This window comes from Staurois parvus, unplaced genomic scaffold, assembly GCF_062004578.1.
Source record: "Staurois parvus isolate SC_StPar_1 unplaced genomic scaffold, SC_StPar_1.0 ptg000249l, whole genome shotgun sequence".
NCBI classification, from domain to species: Eukaryota; Metazoa; Chordata; class Amphibia; order Anura; family Ranidae; genus Staurois; species Staurois parvus.
Genome location: NW_028318045.1, coordinates 78,891 through 95,234, shown reverse-complemented (window position 1 = coordinate 95,234; position 16,344 = coordinate 78,891). Strand labels below are relative to the sequence as shown.

At 37.9% G+C, this 16,344-nt stretch overlaps 1 protein-coding gene and 1 long non-coding RNA gene across 3 annotated transcripts in view; both read left to right on the top strand.

Annotated features, from left to right (window-relative positions):
• LOC149459677 (estradiol 17 beta-dehydrogenase 5-like) overlaps positions 1-16,344 on the top strand; it is a 57,332-nt gene that overhangs the window by 25,123 nt on the left and 15,865 nt on the right. For both annotated transcript variants that reach the window (XM_089680637.1, XM_089680636.1), the window contains exons 2-5: positions 1,972-2,139; positions 3,238-3,354; positions 5,455-5,532; positions 6,508-6,630. In XM_089680637.1, the coding sequence (XP_089536763.1) occupies positions 1,972-2,139; positions 3,238-3,354; positions 5,455-5,532; positions 6,508-6,630 (486 nt within the window). The remainder of the gene's footprint in view (positions 1-1,971; positions 2,140-3,237; positions 3,355-5,454; positions 5,533-6,507; positions 6,631-16,344) is intronic.
• LOC149459678 (uncharacterized) lies at positions 10,004-15,682 on the top strand. Its single transcript, XR_016313200.1, has 2 exons — positions 10,004-10,133; positions 13,880-15,682. It is a non-coding gene; the product is annotated as an uncharacterized LOC149459678 (long non-coding RNA).

Here is a 16,344-nt window from a genome sequence, read left to right as displayed (position 1 = left end):
TTTGGACTTCTCATTTATATAGCAAAAAAAACCCAGTGGTGAATAAATACCACCAAAATAAAGTTTGATCTGTCTCAAAAAAATGCTAAAAAATTCATATGGGTACAGTGTTGCATGACTGCGCAATTGTCATTCAAAGTGTGACAGCGCTAAAAGCTGAAAATTGGCCTGGATAGGAAGGGAGTGAAAGTGTCCGGACTTGAAGTGGTTAAGCAACTTGAGCTCAGGCTCTTCACAAAGAACTAGATGGACTGAGCTCTTCAGGACACCAGCTGGTATCTCCTTTATATGCACAGCTGACTCTCTAGCACCAGAGGGGTGGCAGCAGCCCACAGTCTCTAAAATCTTTCACACCAGTCTGTACTCACAAATGTCCTTAGGTGATGGTTGCTTCCGGCCAAAACCTTCCAGGCACCTCTACCAGTGACCTCAAACCAGATCCTCAGATGACAGCCTCTCAGTCAGCTCCCAGCAACCTTTAGCATCCAAGCTTCTCAGCTAGCCCAGCTGAGGCTCCATGAACAGCAAGCATATGGCAAGGGTGCCCAGAGGGCAGCAAACCCTCAGGCTGGACTTCTCTTCAAGGATAATAAAATTTTGCCCCAGATTTCAGACTATTTATACCCATTTCCCAGCATTCACCTGTGCATGGTTCACATAGATTGTCTGGGACAGTATAAATATTCATGTTGCCTAGTTACTTTACTCTCCACCCCAGAGGGTTCTGAAAGAAGGCAGAGAGAGAGAGCAATCTAACTTGCAGCCTGTGAGACACAGAACAGATCTATCCAATCAAATGCAGCTGCATTGATTACAGTGAGCTAGAACTAAATTTACCTAACAATAAAAATACATCTTCAATGGATAAAGTAAGCCAGAGAAGTATTTCTATGTATTATTATTATTATTATACAGCATTTATAAAGCGCCAACAGTTCGCTCAGTGCTGTACATTACAATGGGAGACAGAACATGCGACAGTACAATAACAATACAATGAGATACACCAGGGGTTCGAGGGACCTGCTCCTTGGAGCTTACAATCTAGGAGGGAGGGGATAGTGGTACAGGAGGAAATAGCTGTGGGGGATGGAGTGGTAGGAAGAGTGGAGGAGGTCGGGAATTAGCAGGGGGCTGGGTAGGCTTCCCTGAAGAGGTGGGGTTTCAGGGTGCGCCTAAAGGAGAGGAGAGTAGGTGATAGTCTGATGGATTGGGGTAGGGAGTTCCAGAGTATGGGTGACGCCCTGGAGAAGTCCTGGAGGCGGGCATGGGAGGAGGAGACTAGGGAACTAGAGAGAAGGAGGTCTTGTGAGGAGCGCAGAGTGCGTGTTGGGTGGTACTTGGATATTAGGTCGGTGATGTAGTTTGGGGCAGTCTGATGGACAGCTTTGTACGTCAGTGTTAGGATTTTGAATTTGATCCGTTGGGCAATTGGAAGCCAGTGGAGGGATTGGCAGAGGGGGGTGGCGGAAAAGGAGCAGATGGTAAGGTGGATGAGTCTGGCTGCCGTATTCAGGATCGACTGAAGCGGGGATAGCCTGTGGCGAGGCAGGTCAGTGAGGAGGGAGTTGCAGTAATCGAGTCGTGATATGATGAGGGAGTGGATGAGTTGTTTAGTGGTTTCTGGGGTTAGGAGCGTGCGTATTTTGGCGATGTTGCGGAGGTGGAGTCTGCATGAGTTTGTTAGCGATTGGACTTGGGGCTGGAAGGATAGATTGGAGTCAAGAATGACACCAAGTACTCTGGCCTGCGGGGCGGGCCTGATGGTGGCATTGTTGGACGTGATGGAAAAGTCAGTGGGGGGTGGTGTACTCCTAGCACCTGTCTAGCAAGGTGCTTGCTAGCAATTTATTGATTAATTAATGGTTTGTAAATAGAGCTTACTGTGTTAACAAATTAATGTATTAAACATAATTTTCTAAGAATACGTAAAGGTATTTTTTATCTAAAAATCACATTGGCTTTTCTCAGTACCCCAGGAGCATGGCGGAAGAGGCCACAAAGCTGGCCATCACAGCCGGGTACCGCCATATTGATGGGGCATACCTGTACGGCAATGAGGTTGAAGTTGGCCGGGCCATCCATAATAAGATCACAGATGGAACCATAAGGAGAGAAGACTTGTTCTTAACTGGGAAGGTTGGTACTTTTTGGTTGTAGCAGAATTATGCAGTAGTTTCTTTCTGAAGTAAGAAAGAGGGACACCTTTTATTGCAAAAATATTTAGTCTAAAGGTAGGTCTGTCACACATTGTATGAACTGTAAGGAATTAATAAAAAATATAAATATTTGCATACATTTATATTTATACAGTTATCATCACCAAAAAATACACATCACTTAAAGTGTATGTAAACCCTAACAACGAATATCCCTCATTTTCTCCCTGCTGGTCTGTTGAATAAACCATTAAAGCATTTTGTTGTCTCAGTAAAGTTCCGTGTGGTGTAGTCACCAATTTAACTGCATCCATAGGGTTAACCAGAACATATTGCAGCAAAAGGTGTCACACTAATTCTTTTAGGCTCCATGCACACAGGCGTTTTGATAACGCTGGTAAGGTTAGCTGTGTAAAGTCACGTTAAAAGCACAATTATGATCACAATAGAGGATAGTGCCTTTACATGTCATTTCAGCACTGGGTGAAAAAAAATCAGTATATTTCATTGGCCAAATCTTGCTGCTGCTAAATGTCAAAGCTTTTTTTTAGGGCTCTTTCACATGAACGTTCAGATCGGATCTGCCTGCCTGTTTTCCCAATTGGAACCTCCATTCTCCTGTATGGAGCGGCAGGTGTAAATGGACATGTGTCCGATTACACCGGCCGACATCTGATCCAATCCGAATCACCAAAAAGGGACGGATGGTGATCCAATTCCCCTTCCATCCATGGGATTGGGTCAGTTAAAAATGGACAGGCGGTCCGTTTTCATCTGACCACCCATTGAGGAGAGCGAGCAGCTCTGTGTTTGCTATGCAGCAGCAAAGCAGACACAGAGCTGTTGTCTGCTTTCTCAGTGGGGATCAGCGGAGAGATCCTCCCACTGAGCAAGCGGATCCGCTAATTGGGTCCGCCCCATGTGAAAGAACCCTTATTTGGTTCCCCAGAATGAATCACAAGGGGTTATTCACAAGCATTGCTCCTACTTTAAACATAATTTGTGATGATCAGGCCTATTCTGAACTCTCTAGCTTGGTGGAAGTATCTGAAAAAAATGTTTTTTTTGTTGTTTTCAGCTCTGGAGCACTTTCCACAGACCTGATTTGGTTCGGAATGGTCTGCAGAAATCCCTAAGAGCTCTTCAAATAGATTACCTGGATCTCTTCCTCATTCACATGCCTATAGAATTTCAGGTAAGCAGATTTCCAGGGATGGGACAGTGTTAGTTTAAAGCTGATCTCCAGTCTTCCCTTTAATCTTGAACAGTTGTACAGGTTCTTCTGTAATGAAATTGCTTATTCTCATTTCACTGCACACTGCGGGCTTCTCACAATGTGTATTAGAAGCTGCAGCCAGTCACACAAAACCTGCCTCATTTTCTGGCTGAAGGACCTTCAGCATCACCTAGCTCCTTCCTCCCTAGCCTTACTGTTCCTGGCCTGTCACTTTTATTCCTTGCATTTCAGTTCTTTCAAACATGGAGGCTCAGCATCACGCTTGGGCATTACCTAGGGTGGTCTGCATGCAGATACAGCCTGCCTAGGAACACTCACTCCTCATGACTGACATCCTCCCATCAGGACATTTTGGGAATTTGCCTCCTAAGAGCCAAACCTTACATCATAGCTGAGGGCTTTCAAGAGCAGTACCAAGGCAGGGTGCTGTGATGTTTTCAGGAAGCTATGTACATTCAACCCTTCCTGCTAGCCATGATTTGCCTGCATTGCATTGAAAAGCACAGAGACCCAGTAATGACATTACTTACTCCCTGATTCTGAAAACAGATATATAATGAAAATGCAAAGGTGTTATTTAACGTCCCTAGCCGTCTGATTATGTCAATATTTCTGTGCTCAAAGCGGTACATTTTTTGCATGGAAATATGCAGTTTTTTTATTGTAGGGCTGGAATTTTTAGGAATAACTCACTGAAATCTGTCCGAAACAAGAGTCTAGTAAACATCCCAGGTATGATAAAATTTGAAACATGAAATCATAAATTATAATTTATAAATAATCATAAAAAATAATAATATAATAATAAATGTAATTCAATAATATAATCAAACAAAAAACACTGAAATTTGAAATATAGCGCCAAGTTCGCACATCACTGAGCAAAGTTGCAAAATCGTTTTCAGTGTCTGATGACGAATTTCCCCCATGAATCATTATCACTCAATTCTGCAAGTAGTTCTGATTTACTATCGCTGTTCTCTAGCTGGTCTAAAACCGCTTTTGACCTAAAGGGATGCTTTTTGGACGCCATGGACGTTTCTCAGTTTCCAGGCAGAAAGGACGGTAAAAATGCAGGCAGGGCACAGGACAAAGCAGTAGGGACAAAATGTATGTGAAATGGTTTGATACAGTAATGTTTTACTATGTGATTTTAGTGACTTTAGTGAATGTCACTTTTAAAATTGTAAAATTTCCCGCCGGTTCTGTCCCCCGCATGTCCAGGCGCTCGCAGGGTATCGGAACCCGGAAGACAGATGCCGGCATCGGCCAGAGGAGATGGCCGGGGACGTTGCAGGGGGGACATCGCGGGAACGCAGGACAAGGTAAGTGCAAGAGGGAATCCCAGAGCAACGCTGCAGGGTAATCCTGAGTGTAGCTCGGGGTTACCGCTTTTGGTACTGATAGTTAACCCCGAGCTACACTCGGGAACACCGCCAGGGAGGTTAAAAGAGAAGTATTGCCAGTTCATGCAGAACAAACAGCAGACAGAGAGCTAAAGCCCGCTGTTGGCTGACGTCACTCAGCCACTCCAGGCTCAGGAAAAATCCTGACTTTAAAGTCGGGATCCACCCAGATGCCTGGACCAGTAGCTGGCTTAGCCTCTCAATGAGCCGCTGAGAGCCTGAGCCAGCCATTCTCACTCCCTCCACAGCCTGGCACTCCAGTAACTGACAGTCATGGGCTCTCTGCAGGCTGAAGACTGAGAACTGTGTGATCAGCAGTGTTTGACCACTCAGTTCTCAATCTTAGAAGCAGCGAAGGACAGCTGCAGCTGGGATTGGTGCTGCAGTCATCTAGGTTAATATGATTGTTTTTTTTGTTTTTCTTTTAAGCCATACATCTCTTTTAAAAATGTCATTAGCATGTTGATGTGGTGGGGTGGGGGTACAGAAAAGGCAAAATATAAGCAGATCAGACTTCAATATTAAATAATGCCTATCTGTTGATGTTTAAAAGATGACAGGCATCTAGTTTGCTCCCAAAACATACAGTGTTAGAGAATCTTTTTATTTTATTCTTTTGCTCACTGATTTACTATAATGTTTTTTTTCCAAGCCCAGTGATGATTTGATTCCAGTGGATAAAGATGGGAAATACCTCTATGGCGACACAGACATCCAAGACACTTGGGAGGTGATAATGATATGCCTAAAGTAAACATGTGGCTCAATTAGAATGTAATAAAATAACAGCACTGTATTTATCATAAGGGCTCATGTACACGGGAACTCTTCTGAAGGATGGAAACTGACTGCTGGAAAACGTAGGTCAAAAAAAGTCTGTTTAGCTGCATTTGCATACCGTGTTTATGCGCGTTTGCGCTTAGAATCGCTTTTTAAGATAACCTCAGGAGACCTTCCCAAATGCCCAGAATGCACTGAAAAATAGTAAAAAATTAACTATTTTAGACATTTTGAATGGAATAGAGAGAGCAGAAGCAGAGAGAGCAGTATGTGTTGAGATGACCCGTCTTTTCTGGTTGTATTCACTATGGATCCCATCATGATCATAATGCGGCACGTTCTACCATTTTGTCCTTCACAAAACTTGGAACTGACTGCGCTGGTGTACCGGGTCCATTTGAATACATGGAAAACGCTTTGTATGCATTTCTGATGATGAAAAAAGGCTCTGGACAGCATTTGGATATGGAACAGTTAAAAACGCTTATAAATGCAGTTACACGCGTTTGCAAGTTTTTGGCGTTTGAAACGCTGATAAAATCTACTCCTGAATGCAAGTTTGGTGTGTTCAAAAAAACAACTGTAAACTAAAGTGCCTGTAAACGACTGTGAAAGACATGGATACATAGGAAAACATTAGGGAGAGTTCAGGGGCTGCTGAAAATAATGCAGAAAAGCTCCTGAACGTGAGTTTATCAGCTGCAGTGCACATGAGCCCTAAGGCACCTGTGAGCCGTGCCTAGAGTAAATGGGACAGCATCAAGCCTCAAAATATATAAACAGCTGTAAACGTTTCTTAATTATTTTTCTGCCTTCTGTCTATATCTGGAAATTTGTAGTTAAAATAGGAAGAGAATATGGGGGTAAGGGCTGCTGGGGATCACCGTACAAGCAGGTATTTTAATTTCCTACAAATCATTTTCAGGCTATGGAGCGTTGTATAGATGCAGGTCTGGTCAAATCTATTGGAGTGTCCAACTTCAATCGCCAGCAGCTGGAACAGATTTTGAATAAATCAGGATTGAAATATAAGCCCGTCTGCAATCAGGTAATACAATTTTCAAAGCTGTATTAAGATTATTATTAAAGTGGATGTAAATCAGGTAATGCATTCTCAAGGTATTTTTAACATCAGAATTAATGTGGGTGTAGAACCCAAACTGGAGCTGTTTAGTTTGATTAAACACTGTGTATCATGAGCAATCATCATTTCTTTTACATAAAATACTGGAGATCAATGCTGCTGATCTCCTGTGGCCCTTTTCAATCACTTCCTTTCTACATGCACGTGCTCAAGCATCAGCTGCACATCATTGTTCTGGACTACAGATGAGCCAGGGCATCCTCTGAACTCATCTCTACACAAAATCTGAACCTGCACTCTTTTTTTAGGCTCTGGTCACGTCAATGCATTTTAGTGCTTTTTTCAGAAATGCACTACAGTCCATTTAATATGGTTCCCTATGGGACATGTCCACATCTATGCTTTTTTGAGCTGCTGCGTTTTTGGAACTTTTTTAAAAGCAAAAATCAGCATTTTTTCTACAATAGTGTTCAATAGAAAAGCTGCTGAAATGCATTTTTGCTGCCTTTTGCATTTTTATTCTGCCCGACAACAAAATAAATCCACTTTAACAAAAAAAAAGCTGAACAAAACACAAAATACGGTCAAAAAGCGTCAAAAACGCGTGTAGAAAAACGCAAAACAAACTGCTAAAAAGCACTGGAGAAAGCATCAAATGCAAAATGCATATATGTGAACCAAGTCTTACTCCAATGAGCTGCCTGCCCTGCCCTACTATAAACAAAGAGGTGAACTGTAGGGTGGGAATGACCCGGCTTTCGGCTCAATGGAGTAAAAAAGAGCGTGAATTTGGAGTTCGGATAGAGATAAGTTAAGAGGATGCCCAAGCTCATCTCTATTCTGGATTGATTCCCTGATGCTGATAATGGTTGTCCATTCCTGCACAATGTATATTGGCACAGCTGCATATAGTCTTCACCATGTGTGCATGTGCAAGGGTGATAGTGCAGGAGCACAACTCTGAATCAGTTGTCACCCTATAACAGGAAATGTAGGAATCATCGTAGCAGTATCACTAGTGATTATTTTTTTTTAAAAGCTGCAAATTAAAAAAAGAAAAACATTTTAAAATTACAACATGTTAAAGTTTATATGAGATTTGTGTGACTGAGTTTACATCTATTTCTTTATTTACTGATTTTCATGGGAACTCTGATAGTGAGATCTTTCTGCCACCATTCTGTTCACATGTGTTCTCGTTGGCCTCCAGATAAACAGTATATAGGGACTTCTGTGCACAGAATTTTGGAAAGTTATATATAAGTATATCATTTACATTTTCATATTATACATTTTTTATTTTCTCTTAAATGGTTCTAATACTGATACCTTAATAGATGCTGGAGAGTTAAACCATCTGAGAGTCTCTCCTATTCCTCAGGGACTCTATAAGGGACTCTATAAGGCTAGGTCCACATCTCCTCGTTTCTGCAGGCCGCGTTTTGCATGGGCACCAGAGCTATTTGAATGGACTCCCGTGCCCCGGGACACGCAGGGAAGAAGTCCCTGCACTTCTTCGGGAAAACGCAGTCTGCAGGGGAACCTCGGTTCCCAGTACGGTTGCAATTTCCAGTGTGGGAGGCGTGCCATTAGAATTAATGGCACCAGCCCACAGGTCTGCATTCCTCTCTGCGGGTGGTGCAGCAGCATGGATTTTTGTGTGGATCCGCACAGATGTGAGCCAGGGGTCAATGAAATCCCAGCATTGTGTTCTGGAGTCTGTATGTCTGCTGTGCTGATTATGGGGCTCTCTCACCATCCCTGTGCTGTGTTCCTAGGTCTGCACATCTGCTGTGCCCATTAATAATGGTTCTCGCCATCCCTGCAGTTGGACAGGAACACCCAAGACTAGACATGTGCTGTTCGTTTCATTCCAAATCGCATTTCGGACCAATTTTTTCGTTATTCAGAGATTCAGATGTATCCGAACAATGAATTACAAAAATAACGAATTTGAATGAATCCGTGAATGAATAACAAAACGAAATTCGGCCGAAATTTGATTAGAAAACAAATTCAAATTGGAAAACAAAATTGAAAACAAATACGAAAACAAAATCGAACAAACATTCAAAAACAAATTTAAAGCGGAGCCCCACCCAAAAGGGGACTGGTCCTCTGCTCTCCGTTATTTTTCTAATTCGGTTGAAATCTTTTTGATTTCAACTGACCTTTTTTCGAATTTTGTTGAATCAATTTTGAATTTGGTTGAACCAATTTCGAAACACGATCGCCTTTTCGAATTTGGTCGAAATGTTTTTGAATTTAATTTGAATACGAATTACGGTGTTAGAAGCTTTCCTTAACCCAATATCTAATATCTTCTTATTAACAGTACTAACATTAGTATGAATGAGTTGGATCTTAATAGAATAATTGAGTTATTATATTTATATTTGTTCTAGATTGGGAAAAGTAAGGAATTAGACTTCATAGTCTGTAAATATACATATGAACATATATCTTGGGTTTTTCCTTTACATTCAAGCCACATATGAGAGCAATTAGCTATACCTTCCCCCATCCTCCCCCATCTATGTAAGAGATTATATGTTTCACTAACTAGTGAATTGTTCGGTTTACAAGGTTTATACTGTAATATTTCTTGATTACGATATTTATATACGAGATAACTCTTAGTAAGATTACTTTTAGGAGAATATATATATATATATATATATATATATATATGTATGTGTTATACATCTAATGTATTCTAATTGATGGAATGTCAGTGAAGTTTTGTCTAGGCCTTCTTAGGTTACGCTCAGACTTTAGGAGAAGTAGACTGGAGGTTTGTTTTAATACCTCCTATTGGTGTCAATTATCTTAGTGGGACTACAAGAGAATACCAACCCACTTTTAGGTTGGTGGGGGCTGGATTGCTCTTTTAAGAGTAGAACAAAGGTTTGAGTTTCACTCACTCTATATAGCAGCCTTGATGCGACAGACATACACACATATACACACACATATACATATATACAATCTTATTATCAAGAACTTAACTATATTTTTTGGACATTATTTAAACATTCTGTATGCCAATATTTTATTTCTAATTTTATGTAATGTTATTATTAAATCATCTTTTTGAGTTTATACAAGAAGTGGAAGGACTTTCTATCTGCACATTTCTCATCAATACAAGTTAATAAAATATCGAGACAATACGATATTTTACAGTGGCGAGCCTCCAGTTCGATTCGTTTCCGACAATCGCTTATTTTTGCCTTTTTTCTCTTTCACCTTGATGAGAGGGACGTTGTTTGCAAACTCAGCAAAATATGAAATCAAGCTTTCAGGAGAAGTAAAGTCTGCAACAGATGAATCGTTGGCATAATCGAGAACCTAAAAGCAGAATTGGTGAGAATTTTGCGCAATTGCAAGCAACGCTGTTCCTTGGTGATGTCATTTCCCGCCAAGAGAGAAAAGACGCGTTATGTAAAGAAAGACCTTCTTAATCGGTAAGTAATGGATTTTATTGATGAATTATCTAGAGAGAGTAACAAATGTAGACAGATTCTTGAATTCTAACTTAAAGATAATGAACTTTGGCGGTACATGTATAATGAATGCTTACAGGCTAATATTAAGATAGAAAAATCTAAGTTTTCCTTTAAGAAACTGAGCAAACAAGTTAGAAATGTAATGAAGTTAGTTAATGTTTTTAATGCCATGATTTTTGATGTTCCTAAGACTGCTACATGTGTAATGAAGCCAGATCAGAGCAGTGTATGTGCTAATTGCCAGATTTTGACTGAGCAAATTGATGATCTGCAAAGTGCAATTCAAACAAAAGACATTCAGTTATCTGACCTGCAGAATGATGTAAAAAGAATTTGTGTGAATACTAAGGCAGAGAAACAGAAATCTTTTGTACCAGAGATCCAGTCTATAGAAGGAGACCTTATAGATCAGGAAGAAATGTGTAAGAGAAAATTAAGGAATAAAGCTGCAAAACTTAATCTTAAAATCCTTGATCAGCTCATGAAAATTTTGAAGGATATGCCAGCCTATGATATGGACGCCGATGCTTTCTATAACATGGAGGTTTATGAAAATTTTTGTAATAATTTTTTTGAAATCAGGAGCAAAGAAATTTTCTATTCTGTTTATGGCTCCCCAGTGTTATGGCATGTAGATTAATCAAAACGCCATATATTGAGGATGATGAGGAAATGCATAGCAATGCATCAGACCGACTACGTCAATTATTGAAATTTACTACTGGAGAGGAAACTCCTTCTTTGGAAATCTTAGACTCCTTAAGAGCTACGATTAATGATGATCCTTTTGAATTTAAAAATAGATTTTCTAAAGTATACAAAATGATATTTAATTTAGACAATGAGACTCCTTCTATGGTAAATGCTTTTGTTAAAAAATTCAAGTATCTTGATTCAGCATCTTTTATTATTGCTACTGGAAAAAATGATTTAGATCACGCAGCCAAAGTTATTGATACAGTTAGGAGACAACTTAAATTAAATAATCAGAAAAAGGAAAGTTTAATTGTTCAAAATGGAGAACAGAGAGAGACCATGTGCTTAGCCACACCCAATTATGATGATGAATACGTCACAGGCAGGACGAGAGTCTCAGAGCAGACAGGAAATACTATTTGTTTCTATTGTAAACGATTTGGTCATTTGAAAAGAGATTGTATTCATTATAAATTAGATTTACAAAGAAAAGCTTTGGAATTAGAAGACCAAAATATAATTTCTGAACAATCTGCTCCTCCATGTTCCAACAATAGTCTGTCTGAGTTGCCTTATGCCTCAGAAGTTAAAAAGATCAGTTCACTGAGAGTTAACAACAGCTTAAACAATATGGTAAGCAGTGCTGTTGTCATTAATAGGAATGGTTTATTGCCATTGTCGAAATTTAAATCAGGATCAAATCGAGATTCTTCTTCCTTACCGTTGGAATATGTTGCTCCAATTTTATTGGATGAATGTGGAAGGCCCAAATCAACATCAATTGATTCTTCCATGTACTGTAATGTTGGAAGTATTTGTACAGCAACTGCTGACATGTCTTCAGATCATAAATGGCCACATACAGGAACCAATCTTGAATTGGAACAATTGGTTAGATCACATAAAGAACTTTGGAGTCAAAGCAAAAATGATGTAGGTTTGTTTACAAATTTTGAAGTTGACATTGAAGGTAGAGACCCTAAGCCTCAACCTCAATACAAATTGCCATTAGAATCAATTAATCCAATTTCTGCCATTGTAGATGAGTTTTTACAGCAAGGAATTTTAAAGAAAGTACAATCAGTGGTGAATAATTGTATTTGGCCTATCAAAGCTGATAATTCATATTCTTTATCAGTTGACTTCAGGACATTGAACAAATGCATCACAAATAACAGATCTATTGTTCCTGATTGTAACATAATGTCACATCTGGATGCCAAGGCCAAAATATTCTCAGTACTTGAAATTGCCAATAGCCATTTATCAGTACCCTTAGCTAAGAGTTGTCAATATAAACTTGCCTTTAGCTTCAACAAAGAAACGTATACATTCACAAGATTAGCCCCAGGCTTAGATTTAAGTGATGGCATTGTTCATGAGTATTTGGGAAAAATATTATCTAAATTCTCTAGGCCAGAATGTATTGTCCAGCATGTAGACAAGCTTCTCTTGTCTACACAAAATATAACTGAACATATCACTCTTTTATCTGAAATATTTACGTTGTTACAAACAGCAGGATTGAAATTGAATACAGAGAAAGTTCAGTTGATGAAAAGCCAGGTGGAATTCCTTCATATGCAAATTAGTCATGGACAGAGACAGTTGTTGCAAGAAAAAGTTAGAACTATTTCTGCTTATCCAATTCCAACAAATCGCAAGGCTTTGCATCAGTTTTTGAGTGAAGTAAATCATTGTAAAGATTTTATACCCAATTTTGCAGAGAAGTCTAGATCATTATTTGATCGTTTGAGACAAAAAGATGGTGTATTGGAACAATGGGATCAAACTGAGAAAGAAGCTTTTGAACTATTGAAATGGGATTTGCAGAATGCTACTACATTAAATACTGTTGAGTTTTGTAGTAAAATTCCTTTTGTTTTAGAAACCAATGTTTCCAATAATGCAATCTCAGCAACTTTGTCACAATTAAAAGAAGGTAATCAGAAAATAATAGGTTTCTTCTCAAGAACTTTGACAAATATGGAGAAAAACTTTGATGCACATATGAAAAAATTGTTAAGTGTTTTCTTTGCAGTCAAAATAACTGAATACATTGTGAGATCAAGTAAGATCATATTACAGACACCTGATTCATCACTGAAACTCCTAGAGGAAGATGGTTCAACAGACAATTATCGTGAAAATTATCCTATATGGTACAAAACACTGTCTTCCAAACACATTCAGATAGATGTAACAAAAAGACATTTTCAGGAAAACATACCAACACATATTTGTACAGCTGTAGGTGAGAAGTTTGTACCTCATGTTTTCAACATAGGAACTGAGAAAAGTTTTAAACCAGTATGTATTACTGCAGATCAGTCTTACACTACAAGAAGTGAGCCAATACAGAAAACAGTTACGCATTTTTCCAATTTTATAGAGATCAGATCAAAGGCATAATCCTTTGTCATCTCTGGGTTGATACAAAACCTTTCTTTGGTTTTGAAACCAAGGTTTTGAATCATGACCAATAATGGAGATGTAGCGTCCTGTTATATTTGTTTTTGTTTATTTCAGGTACTTATATAGCGTTGTGAATTTATGTAGTGCTTTTTACATATATAGTACATTCACATCAGTCCCTAACCCTCAAGAGGTGTACAATCTAAGGTCCTTAACTCACAGTCATACATACACATACTAGGGCCAATTTAGATAGGAGCCAATTCTCCTACCAACATGACTTTGGAGTGTGGGAGGAAACCGGAGTACTCAGAGGAAACCCACGCAAGCACAGGGAGAACATACAAACTCCAGGCAGGTGATGCCATGGTTGAGATTTGCATCAGCAACCCTAGTATTGTCAGGCGGAAGTGCCTGCATTCTAAAATAGAACACTACAAGTCAATAAGAAGTGTTATAATCAAAATATGTCTTCCATGTCATGACTAGAAATGTTTGTGATTGTGATATGTAATGTTAACAGATAAATGTAAGAGGATTAATCCATGTAAAATTATCAATGCCAAAATAATGATTCTGCATTTCTGTTACAGGAAATGACCTAAGAGTAACTGTTAAAGGAAGAAAACTCAAATATTTCTAAACCTTTCAGATGATAATACATTTTCCAAGAAGGAAATTTATTCTGGAAGAAGCTTTGCAACAAGAATTTCATTCATCATAGTTTTTGTTGTTCTTTTTATGTTCAATAAAGTTATTTTAACTTTACAGAGCGCTAGAAGAAGACAAGACATCTCAAGGCATCTCATAGAGGAAGAACTTATAAAACAATTGACTTTTGACTACTGATGAAATAATTCATTCATCAGATATATTGGTTTTTTTTTGTGTGTACATTTTATTTTGACATAATATGTTTACCATATCAAGATGAGATCAGTTTTCACATGAACATTTGCAATCACACACTATGTATTTTCAGAAGTGAAAGGGTTAAACTTTTGTTACAACAGAGTCACTCTACTTAGTTAGAACATCTGTTGTTAATTAAGCTAGAGATAAGTTTTTCTAAGGTACATATAGAAAAACTTAGGCAAGCTTTACATTGTTATATGTATGTTTTTTAAAAAAAATCATTTGATATACATGTATGGATTGAAGTTAGAGAACATATGTTATGGTTAAATGTCAATAAGGTATTTTGAAAAAATGTATGGATTATAGAACTGTGTGCTAGACACATTTTGGAGGGAAAATATGAAACATCTATTTTTTAAGTGACATATTTTAAAGTATTGTACTATAATGTTACAGTTATACATTTATTAAGGGGATGAATTATTTGGTAAAAGGAAAATTATAAGGGTAAAAAATATTTTTATCTGATACATAACAAAAGGTTTATCAAAGAATATGTTTTCCCATTATAGAATCAAATTAAAGATATGTGCAGATCAATTATCTTAAGATCCAAAAACGCATGAATGGATACGAAAGTGACGAGAATGTGTATAAATGGATTAAGATAAGGAAAATGATTAAGATTCGATAAAATTGATCATTTTGAGAGGGAAATGTTAGAAGCTTTCCTTAACCCAATATCTAATATCTTCTTATTAACAGTACTAACATAAGTATGAATGAGTTGGATCTTAATAGAATAATTGAGTTATTATATTTATATTTGTTCTAGATTGGGAAAAGTAAGGAATTAGACTTCATAGTCTGTAAATATACATATGAACATATATCTTGGGTTTTTCCTTTACATTCAAGCCACATATGAGAGCAATTAGCTAAACCTTCCCCCATCCTCCCCCATCTATGTAAGAGATTATATGTTTCACTAACTAGTGAATTGTTCGGTTTACAAGGTTTATACTGTAATATTTCTTGATTACGATATTTATATACGAGATAACTCTTAGTAAGATTACTTTTAGGAGAATATATATATATATATATATATATATATATGTATGTGTTATACATCTAATGTATTCTAATTGATGGAATGTCAGTGAAGTTTTGTCTAGGCCTTCTTAGGTTACGCTCAGACTTTAGAAGAAGTAGACTGGAGGTTTGTTTTAATACCTCCTGTTGGTGTCAATTATCTTAGTGGGACTACAAGAGAATACCAACCCACTTTTAGGTTGGTGGGGGCTGGATTGCTCTTTTAAGAGTAGAACAAAGGTTTGAGTTTCACTCACTCTATATAGCAGCCTTGTTGCGACAGACATACACACATATACACACACATATACATATATACAATCTTATTATCAAGAACTTAACTATATTTTTTGGACATTATTTAAACATTCTGTATGCCAATATTTTATTTCTAATTTTATGTAATGTTATTATTAAATCATCTTTTTGAGTTTATACAAGAAGTGGAAGGACTTTCTATCTGCACATTTCTCATCAATACAAGTTAATAAAATATCGAGACAATACGATATTTTACAACCGAAACGAATCTCAAAAATTAACTGAACAAATTTACAGAATTCAACTACACAAAATTTGTTAGATTTTAAAACTAAACAAATTTTTTTGTTTTGCACATGTCTACCTAAGATTCCCAGGACAAACACAGGTCAGGGAGATCTCACTCTAGCAGTATAAAAAAACCTGTAAAGAGCCAGGAACTTACTCATCCATCCACCTATATTCGAAAACAAAATCAAAAACAAATACGAAAACAAAATCTAACAAACATTCAAAAACAAATTTAAAGCGGAGCTCCACCCAAAAGGGGACTGGTCCTCCGCTCTCCTTTATTTTTCTAATTCGGTTGAAATCTTTTCGATTTCGACTGACCTTTTTCCGAATTTTGTTGAATCAATTTCGAATTTGGTTGAACCAACTTCGAAACACGATCGCCTTTTCGAATTTGGTCGAATTGTTTTTGAATTGAATTCGAATACAAATTACCGAAACGAATCTCGAAAATTAATTGAACAAATTTACAGAATCCAACTACACAAAATTTGTTAGATTTTGAAACTAACCAAATATTTTTGTTTTGCACATGTCTACCTAAGATTCCCAG